The following is a 20611-nucleotide window of genomic DNA, read 5'->3' as shown; positions in this document are numbered from 1 at the left end:
GACTTCTGTTTTGATCTCTAAATTTACTCCTTTTATTAAATTTTGTCTTGGTTTAATCTCTTTATTTATTGGCTAATATTTCCTTGAGGTGTAAAGTTATATTGTGTACTTGATCTCTTTTAAAAATACATATGTATATTATGGTGAAGTTTCCTTTTAGAAATGGTTTTGGCATGTCTCATAAGTTTTCATAATGCTTAATTTCCATTTTCATTTTTTAAGTCTCTTGATTACTTTTTTTTACTAACTGAATGTCTAATATTATGTTTATACATACACATTAAATATAATTACACATTATGTATATGGTGTTTAAATACATATGCATTCATTAAAAATTTCAACATGCTAAGGGGAAATGAGAAGAAATTATGGCAGAATCAGGTTTTTCATGCTTTTCATCTTTCTTATAGATACATTGTGGTAAACTCTTCCTTATGTGACAATTTAATCTATTTCTTAAATTACCTAAATTTATTTATTGGCTAGAGATGGCAAGAAATCATGATAGAAGGGAGAGATAGAGAGGAAGAGATAAAGAGAAGCACCTGCAACACTGCTTCACCCCTCGCAAAGCTTTCCCCCTGCAAGTGAGGACTGACTGGGCATGAGAACTTGAGTCCTTGGGTGTTTTAACATGTGTGCTCAACCAAGTGCTCCACCACCTGCCCTACACCCCGCCCTTTACTCTAAATACTATTGTTTTGAATCATATGATGTTACCTTGATGTTTATATTTAAATCAACATTTAGTCTGTGTGGTGGATGTATAGGTGTGTAATAGCGCTCACTATATATCAGAGAAGTAACATGTAGAGAAATCTTCACTGAGAGAAATCTTCACTCTTGTTATTATTATTTTTTATTTGTGTATAAAAAAATCCCACCTTTGTTGCTGACTGTCATCCTGGTAGCAGAGCAAGTAGACTATCTTAATTATAATAAGGTTCTTTTTTATCAACTAAGTATTTTTTATTAGCTATTTAATATCGATTTATAAAATTATGATACAAAAGGAGTATAATTCCACACTGTTCCCACCACCAGAGTTGTTTCTGTTCCCTCCATGGGAAATTGCAGTAGCTCTCTCAAGGTCACAGATTTGGATTGACTACTCTATTTTTTTAAATTAATTTTTTTCCTTTATTGGGGGATTAATGTTTTACATTCGACAGTAAATACAATAGTTTGTACATGTATAACATTTCTAAGTTTTCCACATAATGATACAACTCCCACTCGGTCCTCTGTCATCCTTTTCCAGGACCTGTACTCTCCCCCCTCACCCCAGAGTCTTTTACTTTGGTGCAATACACCAACTCCAGTTCAGGTTCTGCTTAGTGTTTTCTCTTCTGATCTTGCTTTTCAATTTCAGCCTGTGAATGAGATCATTCCATATTCATCCTTCTGTTTCTGACTTATCTCACTTAAAATGATTTCTTTAAGCTCCATCCAAGATGGGCCGAAAATGGTTAAATCACCATTTATGAATAGTGTGTATATAGACCACAACTTGCTCAGCCACTTATCTGTTGTTGGACACCAAGTTGCTTCCAGGTTTTGGCTATTACAGATTGTGCTGCTATGAACATGGGTATACATAGATCTTTTTGGATGGGTGTGTTGGGTTCCTTAGAATACATCCCCAGGAGATGAATTGCAGGGTCATAGGGTAGGTCCATTTCTAGCCTTCTGAGTGTTCTCCAGACTGCTCTCCATAGGGGTTGCACCAATTTACATTCCCACCAGCAGTGTAGGAGGGTTCCTTTGTCTTCACAACCTCTCCAGCATTTGTTGCAATTATAATAATGTTCTTTTAAGACAGAATTTTGGAGTTCACTTTCAGTAGTTTGAACAGAAGGCCACTAAGTAAGAAAGTAACCACAACAATGGAGACAGGTGAGTAACTCTTTGGAGTGTTTGAATCATAAACATGATTATTGAAACAGAAATATCAGGGAGGGAATTAGACCTGAAGACTGGTGTGATGGAGTAGAGAAAATAGTACAGATGAGTTTTTGGAAAGAGAATATTTACTAGTTGGGAGATTATCCCCTGAGTCAGAGATGAAGGAAGAATAAATTTAGGAATAGAAGTATATCTTGGGGACTTAAAAATGGGAGACACTGTAATAATGAAAGTAAAAATGTTGGCCATGAACTTGGTTGGCTTGCAAATGCAGAATTTCTTGTGATAAATAAAGAATCCTGATAAACCAGCAGACATTAACATTTTTTGTTTTTGATGTGTGAACTTGGGTAAATAGTAATTTCTATAAGGCTTTATTTTAATTATATTGTGAAAAGTTTCTTTTTTAAAATAGTTTATTAATGAGAAAGACAGGAGGAGAAAGAAAGAACCAGAACTCTGGAACATGTACGTTAGGAATTGAACTCTGGACCTCATGCTTGAGAGTCCAATGCTTTATCTATTGTGCTACTGAAAAGTCTCTAATATCAGACGTTGAATGAATTTATGTTAGCTCATTAGAGGATATTGTGCTAGACATATGTTTTAAAGTGATATGTACTGTCTAATATGCTGTAGACACATAAATTGATCATCAGTGTGTTTTTTGCAGGGTATTCAACACCTCCAGTCCAGTTCACCTGAAAGGATTCCAAGATGAGTTCAAATAATGTGACAGAGTTAATTATTGTAGGTCTCTTCCAGGATCCAGAGATGCAGAAGGTGTGTTTTGTGGTGTTTCTTCCTGTGTACCTGGCCACAGTGGTGGGCAATGGTCTCATTGTTCTGACAGTTAACCTCAGTAAGAGTCTGAATTCCCCCATGTACTTCTTCTTGAGCTACCTGTCCCTGGTGGAGATTGTTTACTCCTCTACTGTTGTGCCTAAATTAATCACAGACTTACTTGCCAAAATCAAAACCATCTCTCTAAAGGGCTGTATAGCTCAAATATTTTTCTTCCACTTCTTTGGAGTGACTGAGATCTTCCTGCTCACAGTAATGGCTTATGATCGCTATGTGGCTATCTGTAAACCCCTTCACTATACCACCATTATGAGCCATTCGCTGTGTTACCGTTTAGTGGCTGGCTCATGGGTTGGGGGCTTTCTTCATTCTATGGTTCAGATCTTTATTACTGTCCAGTTGCCCTTCTGTGGTCCCAATGTACTTGACCACTACTTCTGTGACCTCAATCCTTTATTCAAGCTTGCCTGCACTGACACTTCTGTTGTGGGCATTATTGTGTTGGCCAACAGTGGGTTATTTTCTATCTTCTCCTTCCTTGTCTTGGTATCCTCCTACATTGTCATCTTGGTCAACCTGAGGAACCATTCTGCAGAGGGGAGGCGCAAAGCCCTCTCCACCTGTGCCTCTCACGTCACAGTGGTGCTCTTGTTCTTTGGACCTGCCATCTTCCTCTACCTGCGGCCCTCCTCCACCTTCACTGAGGACAAACTGGTGGCTGTGTTCTATACAGTCATCACCCCCATGCTGAACCCCATCATCTACACACTCAGAAATGCTGAGGTGAAAATTGCCATGAGGAAGTTGTGGGGTAAGAAAATATCTTCAGGGGTGCAATGACAATGAGAATTGGGAAAATTAACAAGAACTCATTGACTAAATATGATTCTCATCAGATGACAAATTGAACAAAAGTTAATCTCTTCATTGTCTTGATGTACTTTAGATGAGCTCCTTATGTGGTATTGATCATCATCCTTTTATATTTATATATTTTAGAGATTGCTTTCATTTAAAACGAATCTGAAAAATGTGTTACTACTTCAGCAGTCCACTGTGAAAAGTGCATAGACTTAAGAGAGAGATCACCTTGACTTCTCCATTCACTCTTCTCTCCACCTTTGGATTCATGTACTATACCTTTTGAGGTTAACATGCTGTGGCCTATGGAAAGATCATGGGACTTGGGGACAGGGGTTACGTTTTACTTTGCCCATTCTTACATTCATTGGAGTCCCAGGGCAGCTTTTCTACTTTCCTTGGTCCTCCCTCCCCATTAAGATGATTATATTGATATGTAGGGCCTTTATTTCATAGAGGTAGCTTATTTTTAGAATGGAAATATATCTTTGAGATGAAATACAATAGAGTAGTGCATTCATGTGAATACTTCCATGAAATCTTTTTTCTTTCTGGATAGTTTTTACAGAGCATGGAAAATGTGGATTAGGCCAACTCTAGACTGTTGTCTGTGTATCTCTGGCTTGTGGACTAAATGGTTTGTACACCTTAAAATAATTGAAGAAGAGTCACTTCACAAGCGGTGAAGCAGGTCTGCAGGTGTCTATCTTTCTCTCCCCCTCTCTGTCTTCCCCTCCTCTCTCCATTTCTCTCTGTCCTATCCAACAATGATGACATCAATAACAACAACAAAAAAAACAACAAGGGTAACAAAAGGGGAAAAAAGAGCAAAAAATAATAATAAAAAAATAATTGAAAAAATAAAGGAATAACATTTTGTGATACATGAATGTTGCAGAAAATTCACATTTCTGTGTCAGTAAATGAGATTCTGTTGTCTACTCCATGTCTACTAATTTGCATGCTGTTTATGTTTACTTTGATGTCATAGTGGCAAAGTTGAATGGTTGTGATAGTTTTGTAGTGACAATAGCTCAATACTTACTATGTGACCTGTTATAGCAAATGTTTAAGCCATAATCACATTTACTGTTCACTTAACAAGAAGTCTGGAGATTTGTGCTTCCAATGTTGTTTTGTAAATTCTGTGACCCCAAAGCACTTAAATGGTGCTGTTTTTGGGTGTTACAGGATTCCCTTTGATGCCTTTTGAGTCCTTACCTACCTTGTGGAAAGAACTATAGAACATAGACACCACCAGCAAACAAGGAGGTAGCTTATTAAGAAATATGCACATCTTTTATATGATTTGTGGGAATGTAAATTGGTCCGGTCCCTCTGAAAAACAGTCTGGAGATCCCTCAAAATATTATATGGAAATACTATGTGATCCAACAATTCCTCTGGTAATTATATATACAGAGAACATAAAACACTTCTCCAAGGAGAGCTATACATGCCTATGCTCATTGTACTGCCACATGGAAGCAACCTAAGTATCCAAAGACAGATCAGTGGATAAGGAAGTTGTATCATATATATATATATATGGTTATATATATTAATACTAAGGAACTGTAAGAATAGATGAGATCTCTTCTTTTGCCATTGCATGGAAAAAACTGAGAGGGAATTATGCCTAATCTAATAAACCAGGAGATGGACAAATAACAGATGATTTCACTCATGGATAGGGTTTATGAAGCAAACCAAGGGAACATACAAGATGAAAGACTAATAAATTGTGGTCTATTTCTGCACAGCTAAAGACTCAAACATTGGGAGGGAATGGAAGGATTGTGAGGGGTATGGGGGACTAGTGCTCTGTGGTGGAGGAAGAAGACAATTTGATGGTGGTGAAGTATGTTGACATCTATTTTGGAGAAGTGTGAAACTGTATCCCATGACAAATGAAAATCTTATAAATCAACACTTCCTCAATAAAGTAACTTGGAAAAAAAAAGAAATATGAGCATAATTTATTAAGAAAGAAAGGAAAGGAAAGTGAGGATATAGTACGCCTTCAAGAGGGGCTAGAATGTAGGCAGTCTCTGAGTGAAATGTACCAAGTGTCTGAGGTTCCAGTTTTTCAGTATCTACTAGTCCCACCTTCCCATTGTTTGTGATTGGCCAATTTTTGTTTGCATGAGTTCGCTTTAGTCTTTGTGATTAGCTGATACAGCTCAGGTAAAGGTGGGTGGGTACTTTTGGCTACAAACTTTGAGTCACTGTCTTGAAGGTCATCTTTTCAAGAATTCTCAGATGATCTTACATCAGCTAGATGCCTGCCTTCTCTGGTTCTTCACTACTGGCTCTTATCTTCCTGGGTATCACCGTTAGATGCTGTCATGTGGTCTCTGCTATCTTAAGTGTTGTCTCCATGACCTACAACCCTAACAGTGGCAGTTCAGTGCATGAGGTCTTTAGCAACTATAAGTACTAGATTCTCAAATGAGGGGAGGGTTTCTCTTCTGCATTTAGGTTTTGTAGTTCTTCTTGGTTCAGTTTTGGAAGGGTATATGTTTCCAGGAATTCTTCCATTTCTTCCAGATTCTCTAGCTTGGTGGCGTATAGTTCTTTATAGAAGTTTTGCATGATTTTCTGGATTTCTGTGGTGTCAGTTGTGAGATCTCCTCTATCATTTATAATTCTATTTATTTGAGTCTTCTCTCCCCCTTTTTTTAGTGAATCTGTCTAGGGGTTTGTCAGTCTTGTTTAATTTTTCAAAGAACCAACATTTGTCTTCATTGATCTTTTGTATGGTTCTCTTATTTTCAATGTTGTTTATTTCTGCTCTAATTTTAGTGATTTATGGTTGCTTTAGGGTTCCTTTGTTCATCTTCCTCTAAATCCTTAAGGCATGCAGTAAGGCCATTTATTTGAGCTTTTTCTTGTTCTCTAATGTGTGATTGTATGGCTATGAGTGTTCCTCTTAGTACTACTTTAGCTGTGTCCCAAATAATTTGATTGATAGTTTGTGTCTTCATTTTCATTTGTTTTCAGGAACATTTGAATTTCTTGCTTGAGTGCCTGTCTGACACAGTGATTCTTAAGCAGCATGTTGATGAGTTTCCAAATTCTGTGACTTTTAGTAATTTTCTGTTTGTTGTGGAATGTTAGTTTTACTCCACTGTGGTCTGAGTGAGATGATTTTAATGCTCTTGAATTTTTTGGTACTGTCTTTGTGGCCTAACATGTGGTCTATCCTTGAGGATGTGCTGTGTGGATTTGAAAAGAATGTGTATTCCATTTTTTTGGGGTGAAGAACTCTGAAAATGTCCAGGAGGTCTAGTCTGTCCATCTCTTTATTTAATTATCTTGTTTCTTTGTTGATTCTCTGCTTCATTGATCTGTCTAAGTGTGAGAGTAGGGTGTTGAAGTCTCACACTATTATTGTATTACCATTGATGTATTTTTGTAGTTCTTTCAGTAGGTGTTTGATGTATTAAATGGGCCCTCATTGGGTGCATATATGTTAATAATTATTAAATCTTCTTGGTTGATTGATCCTCTAATTATTATGTAATGGCCTTGCCTATATTTTATTTCTGTATTTAATTTAAAGTCTTATGGTGTCATCTCTGACAATGGCTGTTACTGCCTTTTTTGTGGTCCATTAGCTTATATCATAGTTTTCCATCCTTTCAATTTAAGTTTGTGTTTGTCTTGTTGGGTCGGATGGGATTCTTGCATGCAGCATATGGTTGAGTTGTGTTTTCTGATCCATCCTTCCACTCTGTGCCTTTTAATGGGTGAGTTTAAGCCACTGACATTTATTGATATTATGGATTTAAGGTATTGCAATGCCATTATTCAACAATTTTTATTTGCTTTCATATATGGTAAGTATTATGGTGATGTTCCTGTTTATAAGAGGTCTTTTAGAACCTCTTTCAGGGCATATTTGATAACTGTTGCCTGTCTGAGAAGGTTTTTATCCCTCCATCTAGTTTGAATGAAAGTATAGCAGGATATATTATCCTTGGTTGAAATCCTGTTTCACTGAGGGCTCGATAGATAGCTTGCCATTCTCTTCTGGCTTTTAGAGTTTGAGTGGGGAAGTCTGCTGATAGTCTCATGGGTTTTCCCCTATATGTGACTTTTTGTTTTTCTCTTGCGGCCTTTAGGATCCTTTCTTTATCCTTACTTCTTTTCACTGTAACAGTGATGTGTCTTGGTGTCTTCAGGTCTGGGTTGATTCTGTTTGGGACTCTCTGTGCCTCTTGAATCTTAATGTCCTTTCTGTTGTTTAGATCTGGCATGTTTTCTTCCATTATTTCCTCTAGAATATTCACTCCCCCTTTCTCTCTTTCTTCCTGTGGTAGGCCAATTATATGAATGTTACTTCTTTTGAGATCATCCCATATGTCTCTGTTGTTGTTTTCAGTGTCTCTCAATCTCTTTTTGAGCTCTTTAACCTCTTTCTTAGTTTTTTTATAGCTCATCCTCTGGCTAATTCTGTTTTCTGCTTCTGTTAATCTGCTTTCCTTTCCCACAGCTTCTCTCTTCAGTTCTGTTATAGTATTAGCTTGTTCTGCTAATTGGCCTTTTAGCTCAGCTATTTCAGCTTTCAGTTCTCTAATTACCTCGATTTAGCTATTTTCCTTCTCTAATTCTGATATCCCTTTCCTCCATAGTTGTCTCCATTTCTGTGATTATTAGGTTTATTACTGCTTGCATACTTTTCTTACCTATGGTTACTTCTGACTGACTTGGAGTTTCTTCTGATTCATTGTGACAGCAGTTTTTTCTCTTGATTTAACCATTTTTTTATTGATGTGGCTTGTATTCTTCTGTTCTGTCATTCTTCAGTTGTTGTGTTATACTATAGATTTTTCACAAATGAAGTCAGAAACCTCAGAAATTACAACAATAGCAACTGAAGCAAGCATTGATGCAGTTCAACCAATAGCAGTTAGCCAAACAACACCTCTAGTCCAAGAGAAAATAGGAAACAAAACCAAAAGAAAAAGAAAGAGAAAGGAAGTAAGAGTAGACAGTTATGCAAATCTACTGCCCACTATAATTTCTAGGGATAGCAAGAGGAGAAAGGGAAGTAGAAAAGAGAGACACACACAGAAACAGATCATTCTGAACCAGATTTATTTCACAAAATAATTCAAAAACGAGTGTCAGTGAACTCAGAAAGCAAAAGAAGAAAGAAAAAAAGAGCAATGAAAGGAAAGGGTTTTTATTTGAATTAGCTAGGAGGAGAGAAAAAGGAGGATAGAGAGAAAGAGGGAGAGAGAAACAAGTTCCTCTCATAATGGATAGGACACCCAGTCACCTCTCAATGCAAAAGGCAACAGCAGTTAATTTTAGTCAACCTGAAGAGGAGGGAAAAAGGACATGCGTATATAATAGTACTAATAAAATAAGATAGAATAAAAACACCTAACAGTCAGTCTGCAGCTTGGACTGCTCCAGACTGGCTGCATGAAGCCTGAACAAAGACAACCAATTATAAGCAGTATCAAAAAAAAAAACCAAAAACCTACAAGCAGTCTTCCTAGGGAGGGCTGATTGGTCAGGTATTTTGTCACTCAAATAGAGCTTCAGCCACCTAAAAAAATGAGAAGGAAAAGAAAAAGAAAAAGGCTTGGAATGACACCCCTGCTGTTTTAGAAATCTTGCTAAAGAAAATGTCGAAGCGAGGACGTGGTGGGTCCTCTGGGGCCAAATTCCGGATTTCCTTGGGGCTTCTGGTCGGCGCCGTGATCAACTGTGCTGACAACACAGGAGCCAAAAATTTATATATCATCTCCGTGAAGGGTATCAAAGGACAACTGAACAGGCTTCCTGCTACTGGTGTGGGTGACATGGTGATGGCCACAGTCAAAAAAGGCAAACCAGAGCTCAGAAAGAAGGTACATCCAGCGGTGGTAATTCAACAACGAAAGTCATACCGGAGAAAAGATGGTGTATTTCTATATTTTGAAGACAATGCGGGGGTCATTGTAAACAATAAAGGGGAAATGAAAGGTTCTGCCATCACAGGACCAGTTGCAAAGGAGTGTGCAGACTTATGGCCCAGGATTGCATCCAATGCTGGCAGTATTGCATGATCCTTCCGTGTATTTGTAAAAAAATAAAAACTTACTTGTTCCCAAAAAAAAAAAAAAAAAAAAAAAGAAAATATCTCCGTGGTCTGGGAGGTGGTGCAGTGGATAAAGCATTGGACTCTCAAGCATGAGGTCCTGAGTTCAATCCCCAGCAGCACATGTACCAGAGTGATGTCTGGTTCTTTCTTTCTCTGTCCTATCTTTCTTATTAATAAATAAATAAAACCTTTAAAAAAGAATGTAAGACAATAGCTCCATAAAAAGCCTGCTAGGAGCAGCTGGCCAGCCCTTGGGACTGATGCTGCAGTTGGGGGGATGAGGGGGGTGAATTCAAAAACAATGAAGCCAAAGATTTTCCTGTATAAGTACCGCGCATTAACCGATTGCGCCACTGGAGCTCCAAGATTTTCCTTTCTTTGTCCATTTGGTCTCTGTTTGCCACCCTAAGAGTGTTTTATAGGACTCTTTTTTGGTGTCACCCTGACCACCCCTTATTCACCCTTTCAGGACATGCCAGTTATCCTACCCTCTCCGGAGAATCCCAGGTTGTAAGCTCCTTTTTTTTTGGAGCTCACGGCAGGGGCAGGTGTTGTTTCCAAGTCGCCATCTTGGCTCCACCCCCCCCCCCCCACTTCTCTTCTTATTTAGTGGATTTTCCTCTGGAACTCTGAAACATAATTTTCTTTCTTTTAATTAATTAATTATTTGTTATTATTACTTTTTATTGTCACCAGGGTTATTCCTAGAGCTCAGTGCATGCACAGTGAATCCACAGCTCCCAGTGGCTATTCCCTTCCCCCTTTAATTTGGTAGGGGGAAAATTGAGAGGGGAGGGGAGGGGAGACAGAGAGAAGGGAGAAAACGAGAGACACCTGCAGCCCTGCTTTGCTGCTTGTGAAGCTTCCTCCATGGGGGCGGAGACTGGAGGCTTCAACTCAGGTCCTTGTACATAGTAATATATACTCAACTGGGTGGACTGTATCAGGTTTTACTTTGTGCTTCCCCTTTCTGTTTTTGTATCTTAAGTTCTGCCTATGACTGTGATCATCCCATATTCATCATTTTATTTTTGGCTCATCTCACTTAACACAATTCCTTCAAGTTTCATCTACGATGAAATAAATCAAAGTACTGAGTCAGAGGTGGCACCTTGGTGACTCAACTTCCTATTAACTCCTTGTTTTTCTTTTCTATTCATTATCCTTCTCATTATCAATAGTAACAAGGAAACAAGTTTTCTGTGTGGCTTACCTTAGTTTTCTACCATATTAACTGGTACAAAAAATGCAAAAATCTTATTTAAAAAAACTGAAATACATTTTTTAATCTCTCCTCTAGTCATAGGTTAATTGATGAAGTTTTGCCTAGAGAAAAAGAAATACCATGGGAAAATTGTTCCCTTGACTATAGGGTGCACCCAATTTGTTTTAAATAGTCCAAGGATGTCAGTATTTAATCACAAACTTTGGACTTTCAGTATATAGGTAGCTTTTCCACATGAATAAAAAGGGTCTCAAAATCTCTATTTGTTTTTTCCTATAGCTTTCATTCCCCCCCCCCCCCAGATATTATCAATCCAGGTGCACACCTGCTTTTCTTGTGTCTGTGCAGGTGTGAGTCTCCTGAGCCATCCTATCTTTTATTTTCTCAAGGCTCCCAACAATATTAGTGATTTTCTTCGGGGACAAAAATCTGATCTTGTGCTGAGCTAGTAACTATCACTGGGTGATACTAACTATGAGAATACAGTTTAGTGTGGAATGAGTATTGATTTCTGTTCGTTTCCTGGAGAACATTGAGTGTGTGACTTGGGAATCTAATTAACCTTTCTCAGCCACTCTCACCTCACCTATATAAACAAAGGAGGTAGAATCAAAACATTTTTTTTAGTGCTATTTACCCCTGCCCCAACTCATTTTGTTATTATTATTACTATTATTTTATTTTGGTAGGGATGGAATTATGGCTGGGGTGATTGGCATACTGAAGCCTTTCACAGTGAAAAAAACATTTTTAATCTCTTTAAGGCTTCAGCACAGAATGTATTCACTGACTGGGATCTAGACTTTGCTTATTGGGGACCTTGAGTGAAAAATTAGCCCCACGGGTAATATTAACCAAGGTACCTTGCCTGTACTTTCCCCAATCAGTACCTCTTGAGTGATCATCTATGTGAACACAGTGACTAGTTTCCTGCTGAACTGGAGGCACCTGAGTGCATTTAAGATCCAACTGAATCAAACTGTGATTCCAAGACAAAACCAAACTATAGCAGTTCTTCTGAGCTAAAGGTAGGTGTGACCTGATGAGTCTGAAGGAGATTTTTAGGCAGACATAGGATGTTGGGCAGGTTGGTTCATCTCTGAGTCATGCATATACATTTATAAATTAGCTGGTTGAGTTTGATGATTTTTATTTAGGGGGAGCTAATTCAATGCATTTACTTTTACTATAAGCTATTATATAACACAGAATGTTGTGATTTTTAAAGGCCCTTGCAACTTTTGGGATCTTGTTGGACGATGATAAGGAATTACCAAATGGGATAATTGGCATGTGAATCCCATTACTGGATCAAACACAGATACTTGAATCTGTCTCTATCCTACTTATCTCTGGCCAGTTACTGTGTCACCATCACTATGTTCTGGTCCAGAGCCTAGTGGTTGATATATGTAGAGTCCACATGCTGAGCTTCTGATTTAAGTTTTTAGGTGTTGAATTAGCATTGCTGAGAGAGAGTTTTTTTTTTTTTTTTTTTTTTTTACCAGTTCTGTGAGAGCCACCTTGGGCATGAGTGAAGGATGGGCTAGCAGAGAGAGGAGTAATACAGAAAAACAGAAAGAGAAATGGTGACTTTCCAAAAGTAAGGCCAGTCAGTTTCAGTCTGTTTGGTATGAAGTCTGAAAAATCTGGATTTTCACAATTCTATCTGAGTGATCTCTCAGATTGCTTATACTATGCTTTTATCAATATAAAACTATGTGTTTTGTGTACTAATATACCTGGTCCTTCTAACAGAATATCATATTCACCACTCCCAGCAGCATCTTTTGTTTTTTTTTATTAGACAAACTGAAATGAGAGGAGGAGATAGAGAGGAAGAGAGAAAGAGAGAGAGATACCTGCAGCACTGCTTTACTGCTTATGAAGCCTCCCCGCTGCAGGTGGGGACCAGGGGCTTGAACCTGTTTTGTTGTATATAGTAACATGTACACTCTATTGAGTCTTCCACTTCCAGGCCCCTGTTAATTTTTTCTTTTTCCCCTCTTTATTCCTTCCTTCCTTTTCATTTCATTTTCTTTCTTCCTTTCTTCCTTCCTTTCTTTCTCTCTTTCTGCCTTTCTTTCTTTTTATATTACAGAATTACATGTCGACAGGGGTTTGAATCCATACCATTCCTTCAACTAGAATTATGAATCTTCAGTCTCCCCACTTCTATCCACCACAGTTACCCTACGGTTGTAGACATGGGCCAACCATCATCTCTACAATTATCTGTCCACATTTATACAAAGTTGCCCTCCTTTTTTTCTGGTTCTGTCCTCTCTTCCCCTCCAAGTCACTCATGACAACATAACTACCTCCATATGTACCTCTCTTTCTTTTTCTCTCTCTGGGTGCTGATGGAGCTGGAGTTCAGAGTCCTCTTATCTTCATCCTATCACTTTTTCCCCGCTGGGAGTATGGATCTAGGTTGTTTTTGGGGAGCAGAAGGTCAGAGTTCTGGCTTCTGTAATTGCTTCTCTGCTGAGCATAGATGTTGACAGGTCTATCCATACCCTCAGCTTCTTTCTATCTCTCCCTAGTGGGCCAGAGCTCTGGACATTATGATGATGATGATGATGATGATGATGATGATGATGATGATGATGATGAAAGTTTAGGGCTGGGGAGATAGTTTAGTGGTTATGCCTGAGGCTCTGAGTTCCCAGGTTCAGTCCACAGCAACACAAGCCAGAGATTAGCATTTCTCTGGCCTCTCCCTTGTTTATGGTATCTTTCTCAATAAAATAAATAAATAAAATGTTAAATAAGGAAGTTTATTGTTTATTTTTCTATCATCTTTTTAGTTTCTATTTCATTAATTTCTGCTTGATCTTTTTATTTCCTTCCTTCAACTAAATTTTGTCTCAGTTTGATCTTGAGATGCAAAGCTAGGTTGGGTATTTGAGCTCCTTTTTTTTTTTTTTTTTTAAATAATGTAGACACTTATTGTTATACTTACCAGTTCTCTGTAGTGTTAATTTTGCTGCATTCCACAAGTTTATGTATATTTCCAGTTTCATTTGCCTTGAGATTTTTTTTTTAGTTCTGAAAATTTCAGGATGATAAGTAGAAAAACAATGAGGACAAAATTAATAGTAGAAGTATAGAACATGAACTTGAATCGCTCTCAAAATCCAGAATTTCCTGTGAATTCTAATGAAGTCTGAACTAACACAGTATAACCTATGAATCCCAGATCAATCTTTTTTGTGCGTAAATATTTGCATTAAATAGCCCTTCCCATGAATCTTATTTAAAAATAACTATATAAACTCTTCCTAAAGAATATATAAACTCGGTGCCAGGTGGTAGCACGACTGGTTGAACACATGTGTTATAATGGCCAAGGACACAGTTTCGAGCCCTCGGTCCCCATATGCAGGGGGAGAAGCTTTGCAAGTGATAAAGCAGTGTTGCAGGTATCTCTCTTTCTCTCCCCCTCCCTATCATCCCCTTTTCTTTTGACTTCTGGCTGTCCCTTCTGGCTGATCCTTTCCAATAATTAAATAAAGAAAATTAAAAAATTAAAACAGAATAAACTCTTAATAGGTTCCTACTGTGATATTTTATGTTGAACGAATATTTACTGGCTAATAAATTATATTATAATGCATATTATAAAGTGATTCAAGTATAAAATGCTTTAAGTCAGGTGAATTATTGTTACATCAGTGTTTGTTTATTGCAGGCCTCCTACCAGCTAAAGTCCAGCTCATCCTAATGCATTCCAGAGAAAGTACAAATAACGTGACAGAGTTAATTATTGTAGGTCTCTTCCAGGATCCAGAGGTGCAGAGGGTGTGCTTTGTGGTGTTTCTTCCTGTGTACCTGGCCACAGTGGTGGGCAATGGTCTCATCATTCTGACAGTCAACCTCAGTAAGAGTCTGAATTCCCCCATGTACTTCTTCCTGAGCTACCTGTCCCTGGTAGAGATCGGTTACTCCTCTACTGTTGTCCCTAAATTCACAACTGACTTGCTAGCTCGAATAAAAACCATCTCTCTGGAGGGCTGTCTGACTCAGATCTTCTTCTTCCACTTCTTTGGAGTGACTGAGATCTTCCTGCTCACAGTAATGGCTTATGATCGCTATGTGGCTATCTGTAAACCCCTTCACTATACCACCACCATAAGCCGATCTGTTTGTCGCCTTTTGGTGGCTGGTTCTTGGCTGGGGGGACTAATTCACTCCATGGTTCAGATGTCTGTCACTGTCCAGTTGCCCTTCTGTGGTCCCAATGTACTTGACCACTACTTCTGTGACCTTAATCCTTTATTCAAGCTTGCCTGCACTGACACTTCTGTGGAGGGTATTATTGTGTTGGCCAACAGTGGGTTAATCTCTGTCTTCTCCTTCCTCGTCTTGGTGTCCTCCTACATTGTCATCTTGGTCAACCTGAGGAACCATTCTGCAGAGGGGAGGCGCAAAGCCCTCTCCACCTGCGCCTCTCACATCACGGTGGTGCTCTTGTTCTTTGGACCTGCCATCTTCCTCTACCTGCGGCCCTCCTCCACCTTCACTGAGGACAAACTGGTGGCTGTGTTCTATACAGTCATCACCCCAATGCTGAACCCCATCATCTACACACTCAGAAATGCTGAGGTGAAAATTGCCATGAGGAAGTTGTGGGGTAAGAAAATACCTTCAGGGGTGCAATGACAATGAGAATTGGGAAATTAACAAGAACTCATTGACTAAATATGATTCTGATTTTGATCAGCTATGATGAATTAAACAAATGTTAACCTACTCATACTTTTAATTGTATGTTAGATGTGTTCTTTATAGTCCATGCTATCAAGCCCAGCCATTATACAGTTGTATGTATTCTGAAAACTGCTTTAAGTTAAACTATAAGCCTTTCTTTTATCATGGTCCATTGTGCAGAGTTCATAGACTTAAGGGAAAGATCACCTTGATTCCTGCATTCAATCATCTTTTATTTATGCAACTTTGAGTTCACTACTGTTCATGGTGCTGACATGCTGTAACTTGTAGAAAGATCCAAGTGTCAATTTGGAGATAGTATTTTTTTTTTCCTTTGTCTTCCCTATCAGTCTGATCTTGTAGATGTTCCAGGAAAAATTTTCTATTTTACTTGGTGCACTCATCCCATTAAGATAATTACTTATGAGATTACACAGTAGTACATGATAGTAGTTGGCTATTACAACAGAAATATATTATTGAAGTGAAATACAATGTGTTAATAGCCATTATATATTAACCAGGATAATTTTATAAAAACACTTCTCTTTTTAAAATTATCTTTATTTATTAGATAGAGACAGCCAGAAATCAAGAGGGTAGGGGAGATGGAGGAGAGAGAAAGAGAGACACCTGCAACACTGTTTCACCACTTGCAAAGCTTTCCCCCTGCAGGTGGGGGCTGGAGGTTTGAACCGGACTCCTTGAGCATCGGAACATGTGCTCTCAACCAGATGTGCCACCACCCAGCTCCTAAAACACTTCTCTTCTTGAAGTGTCTTTTGAGATAGAGCTTGCATAAACTCTAGTGGGTTGTCATTTGCACCACTGCATAACATGGCAGTCATAGACAATCCATAATATATGGCCATAAATGTAGGCCAATAAACCCTCACTTATGCACCATCCATGGAGTTCATCTCTTTAAAACCATGGTATTTCCATGTGGTGCCTGGGATGGGGCCCAGGGCCTCACACATGGAAGGTAAAGTTTGTAATCTATCCACGGAGCCATCTCCAAGCTCCTTGATTAGAATGTAAAATCTATTCTTAGTCCAGATACCATATAGGTAAGTTCCTAGTTCTAAAGATCCTGTACATCTTTATTAACTGGTGAGTTTCAATTAGAACTAGACAAGTGTGGGTATGATTAGTAGGTTAATTTTCACTAGATTAGGAGGTAACACTGACTTGTTATGAAAAAGCCAATCTATAACTTTTGGTGAATATACTCAGATTTTTTTTAGTTACCATATGCTTTTTTCAATTACAAATATGTAGACTCACATTTAAAACCTATTCTCAACTTATCAAATGGAATATGTCAGTTTAAAAAATTTTAACTGACTTTCATAGAAGTCTAACTTCACAGTGACATTACAGAATAATATAGGTTTTACCATAATACTTGGACCATGTGTGCTTAACCCGCTGTGCTACCGCCCAGCCCCCCTATAATACTTGGAATGTTTTTTTACCTTCTTTCTTTTTTTTCTCTATAAAAGAATACTGCTTAATCCTGTGTTTGTACTCTCAAAATAAATAGTACATGGAATATTAAAATCTTAAAATGTCTTGTGCCTTTTATAATTAAAATTAAAATTTTAATTTAATTTTAAATTTAAAAATTAAATTAAAAATTTTAAATTAAAATCACTGGGTTAAACTTGACATTGTGCTTCAAATTTTAATCAGGGTTGAAACAGTGACACCTGTGGGTTGACATGGTGTAGGGCACATCTATTTGTCTCTGCAAACTGCTGTTAGGGGATCTGTAAACGCTTTTATTGGAGAGAAACACTCAAAGCACATACAGCTGTGGCTGAAGCAAGGTCACAAACCCTCATGTTCTAAACATTCAGTCTCAATAATGACCAGCTCAGGTGAGTTTTGTTTCACTTCACCTGTAGCACGGGATTTCAATAGTGCTGGGTTTTGGGATTTGATCACTTTGCTATGGAGGAGGGGGCTGTCCTGTGCCTTACAGGATGAGTGACATCTTTGGCCTCGACTCCACTAGTTGTTGTTTCTTTCCCACCAGGGTTGTGGCAATGAAATGTTTCTCCAGCATTAGGGGTGTGTGTGTGTTTTAAATCACTCTGGTTGAGACATATATTTCCTTTCCCATGCACAGAGTGAACAGTGCTGGTCTCAGTTTTCTGGTACTTGTGGTGTAGAGTTTTTAGACCCACCCACCTTTTGAATGGTGCCATCTTATTTAAAGTCACATCACTGAGTTTAAGATAAGCAGGGGATGTGCCTGCTAGATATCCTAACAGCATAGAGTAACTGCCTTTGGACATTAGGAAAATTTAAGCTTTTCCATATTTCTTCTTTAAATATATTTGTTTATTGGGTAGAGACAGAAATTGAGAGGGGAGAAAGAGAAAAGGAGAGAAACAGAGACACCTGCAGCCCTGCTTCACCTTTCATGAAGCTTTTTCCCTGTAGGGGGCGACCAGGAGCTTGAACGTTGGTCATTGCTTAACCAGGTGCGCCACCACCTGGCCCCCTAACCCCACTGCCTTTGATTTCTGAAGTTATGCCACTTAACAAGGAAGTTCAAGATCTTGGTATCCACTTCCTGCTTCCCATGAGTTGTCTGCCTGATCCGATGAGGAGAGGTACAACTCTCCGAGGAACAACCTTTTATTTGATCTACCTGCCTTTTCCCCTGCTAGTGTTCAAACAAGGTGAACTAAAGGATGACCTGCCAGGCTTCTCTCATTTCTCTGAGGAACACTTGGGAGGAATGTGTACTGTATTTTTGTTTATAAATCAAGTAGCATTGGGACCAAGTGGCTTAGTCTCAGCATTTCCAAGTCTAAGGCTGCAGAAGCAGCCGTCCTGGTGACTCTTAAGAGGTTAAGAACTGGGGGCTGGGTGGCGGCGCACCGGTTTAAGAGCACATGGCGTGAGCAAGGACCAGCACTGCGCAAGGATCCCAGTTCGAGCCCCCGGCTTCCCATCTGCAGGGGGTTTGCTATGTAAACGCCGAAGCAGGTCTGCAGGTGTCTATTTTTCTCTTTCTTCCCCTCTTCTGTTTCTTTCTGTCCTGTCCAACAACAGCAGCAATATCAGCAACAACAACGAGAAAAAAGATGGCCGCAGGAGCAGTGGATTCGTGGTGCAGGCACCGAGCCCCAGGGATAACTTTGGAGGTAAAGAAAAAAAAAGGTAAGAACTCTGTAATTTGGCCTTAATGTGGTTTGGACTCCTGTAGGAGCTGAACATTGTTTTTGGTTTTAGCTTCGTCAGTGTGGTCAGAAAAGCAGTAGTGTTGAGAATAGCACTGCCTTAGAAAATGGGGGTTAGTTTTCTTTCACGAGCATATACTTCTTTGGCGTTCGATGACTACAAGTTCACCTTGAAACCAGAGGCATTGTTGTCATTGGAGCTCGTGGCAGATTTCGTAAAGTGCTTTCGTTTTGGTTGAGTCTTTGTTCCAGGCAAGTACAGTGCCAGCCTGGGATTCAGAGATGTTTTGGTTCTGGGAGATGTTTGTCGTACAAAGTAGGCTGGGAAAAGTCTCTGTCTGTTGTTTCTTCACTGTATTTAGGTTCACTGGAAGCTATTTTATAGATGCTTCAGTAATCATTGGAGATGTGGTACCAGTAAGATGTAATCTCTGCCCATAGGAAATTCACAATATAGTGGGACAGCTGGTCACATCAATTATAATTCTTGTGATTCCACAAAATGCCCTGGGAGAAGAGGGGCTACTGATCACAAGGGCCTATTGATTAAGTAGATGAATTTCCTACCACAGAAAGGACTTAAATACAACATGGAGATGGGGGAGAAAAGTATCCTAGGATGAGAGGGACTAGGGCTTATATTATAAAGCCAAGAGTGGGCATTATGTTTATGCTACACCTTGAACCTTGAGCTTAAAGAACTTTCTAACCAACACAATAATACTCTCTGAAGACACCTGGATGTACACTCAGGAGCCTGGATTGCTAGCTATACATTCTTTAATGAATTCCTTTGTGGTAAAATTGACATCGTTTTTCTTTTTCTTTCTTTATTTTCATGTTTTGCTTATTTATTTATTTATTAGATAGATAGAAATTAAGAGGGAAGGGGAGGTAGAGGGAAAGAGACAGAGAGACACCTGTAACTTTGCGTCAATGCTTGTGAAGCTTCCTCTCTACAGGTGGGGACCAGGTGCTTGAGTCCTTGCCCTCGTGCACTGTAATGTGTGTGTTCAACCTCCTGCGCTATCACCCACTCCCTCTTTGTTTTTTTTAAATATATTTTTTAAATTTATATTCATTTATTTTCTTTTGTTGTCATTGCTGTTTTATTGTTGCAGTTATTACTGTTGTTGGTGATGTCATTGTTGTTGGATAGGACAGAGAGAAATGGAGAGAGGAGGGGAAGACAGAGAGGGGGAGAGAAAGATAGACACCTGCAGACCTGCTTCACTGCTTGTGAAGCGACTCCCCTGCAGGTGGGGAGCTGGGAGCTCAAACCGGGATCCTTACAGCAGCACTTGTGTTTCGCGCCATCTGCGCATAACCCACTGTGCTACCGCCTGACTCCCTCTTTGATTGTTTTAAATTACCATTTACCTGAATTTTATTTCAGCTGACCCAATTTAGGGCTGGCCTCTGCCCTCTCTTTGTGTCTATAGGTGTAACTACCCAGTGATTCTCTTCTGGTTCATGGTGGCCCTTAATTATAGTGAGTCTGCACCTGTCCCTGAAGAGAAGTAGTTTTGTGACATGAATCTGTATCTTGTGGCCTTAGTCTCAGCCACCCTGGCATCTCATTGTATGAGGGCTGTGTTGGTCTACGGTTTGAATGAGGACACTCTGCTGATGAGTCAGTGCAAAGCCTGGTGATACCTGTGTCGAAAGACTGGATGCAGAAAAGAATGTGTCAGAGCACAAGTGGACAGCCTGGAACCAGGGCTTTAGAATGATGCTGAGGCCACACTGAAGGGACAGAATAGGGTGATAAAAGTTGACAGGGTTGTAAGCCCTCACGTTTAT

At 39.1% G+C, this 20611-nt stretch overlaps 3 protein-coding genes across 3 annotated transcripts; all 3 read left to right on the top strand.

Annotated features, from left to right (window-relative positions):
* Nucleotides 1–2625: 2625 nt before the first annotated feature.
* Nucleotides 2626–3552, top strand: LOC103109909 (olfactory receptor 4B1-like). The gene has a single exon (XM_007519026.2). The coding sequence runs from the start codon at nucleotides 2626–2628 to the stop codon at nucleotides 3550–3552; it is 927 nt and encodes a 308-aa protein (XP_007519088.2).
* A 5639-nt stretch (nucleotides 3553–9191) lies between these two features.
* On the top strand, nucleotides 9192–9675 carry LOC103109908 (large ribosomal subunit protein uL14-like). Its single transcript, XM_060177469.1, has one exon. It carries the CDS (start codon nucleotides 9216–9218, stop codon nucleotides 9636–9638), a length of 423 nt encoding a protein of 140 aa, XP_060033452.1. The 5' UTR covers nucleotides 9192–9215; the 3' UTR covers nucleotides 9639–9675.
* Nucleotides 9676–14624: 4949 nt separating this feature from the next.
* Nucleotides 14625–15657, top strand: LOC103110007 (olfactory receptor 4B1-like). Its single transcript, XM_007519146.2, has one exon. It carries the CDS (start codon nucleotides 14625–14627, stop codon nucleotides 15561–15563), a length of 939 nt encoding a protein of 312 aa, XP_007519208.2. The 3' UTR covers nucleotides 15564–15657.
* Nucleotides 15658–20611: the final 4954 nt, after the last annotated feature.

Source organism: Erinaceus europaeus, chromosome 17 (assembly GCF_950295315.1).
Source record: "Erinaceus europaeus chromosome 17, mEriEur2.1, whole genome shotgun sequence".
NCBI lineage: Eukaryota > Metazoa > Chordata > Mammalia > Eulipotyphla > Erinaceidae > Erinaceus > Erinaceus europaeus.
This window is presented reverse-complemented; position numbering and strand designations above follow the sequence as displayed.

Bases quoted from the DNA above. Each gene is read 5' to 3' on its own strand.
- LOC103109909 (XM_007519026.2), top strand. From the start codon at position 2,626: ATGAGTTCAAATAATGTGACAGAGTTAATTATTGTAGGTCTCTTCCAG.
- LOC103109908 (XM_060177469.1), top strand. From the start codon at position 9,216: ATGTCGAAGCGAGGACGTGGTGGGTCCTCTGGGGCCAAATTCCGGATT.
- LOC103110007 (XM_007519146.2), top strand. From the start codon at position 14,625: ATGCATTCCAGAGAAAGTACAAATAACGTGACAGAGTTAATTATTGTA.